Source organism: Nanorana parkeri, unplaced genomic scaffold (assembly GCF_000935625.1).
Source record: "Nanorana parkeri isolate BGI_ZX_2015 unplaced genomic scaffold, ASM93562v1 scaffold159, whole genome shotgun sequence".
NCBI lineage: Eukaryota > Metazoa > Chordata > Amphibia > Anura > Dicroglossidae > Nanorana > Nanorana parkeri.
The window spans coordinates 702,990-703,608 of record NW_017306427.1 but is presented as its reverse complement, the minus strand read 5'-3'; the positions used below and the strand labels follow the sequence as shown (position 1 = coordinate 703,608).

Genomic DNA, 619 nt, shown 5'->3' with positions numbered 1-619 from the left:
GTGCCCCCCCCCCCCCCCCCCCCCCTCAGTCTTACCGTGTCAACACCAGCCAGGAGCATCTCCGTCATATTGGCGTACAACTCCTCCAGCGTCAGTTCCTTGCTGATCAGAATCATGGTCAACAGACCCCCTTGCACCTCCTCTCCCCGATCTAGACGGGCCTGAATCTCCTGCAGCTTGTGGTCTACGTGGATCTGACCTGAGGATTCCCACATGACATGAAATACATTCAATTAGATACGTTGAAATACATCAGCCGGCGGCATTTTCAACCTGCAGAATATGACAAAATAAAATCCAGGCGGCTGGGTAGCTTAGTGTATATTGTATAATGATGGCGCTCCAGTTAGTGGAGCCCTCAGGAGGATCTTCCAGCAACATTTATAGAACAAAAACAGTTACAGATTGAGACAGGAAGCTGATGCGTTTCACACATGTAGTTCCTAAATCACAGAGAAATGAAAATCACAGAGGCCACAAACTTACAACAAAAGGCAAGTGCATGGGACCAATAGTTATCAGCTCTACCGGCTCCCATTAAAATTAGCATATGTATCGATAGTAAAAGTAAATATAAAATATGGAAGAGAAAGCCAGGAATGTAAAAAAAAAAAAAAAA

The 619-nt window shown here is 45.1% G+C and overlaps 1 protein-coding gene across 1 annotated transcript in view; it reads right to left on the bottom strand.

Moving 5' to 3' along the window:
* LOC108785388 (cytochrome P450 27C1) overlaps positions 1-619 on the bottom strand; it is a 21,469-nt gene that overhangs the window by 5,326 nt on the left and 15,524 nt on the right. The window contains exon 5 of the mRNA XM_018554446.1: positions 36-199. Within this exon, the coding sequence (XP_018409948.1) occupies positions 36-199 (164 nt within the window). The remainder of the gene's footprint in view (positions 1-35; positions 200-619) is intronic.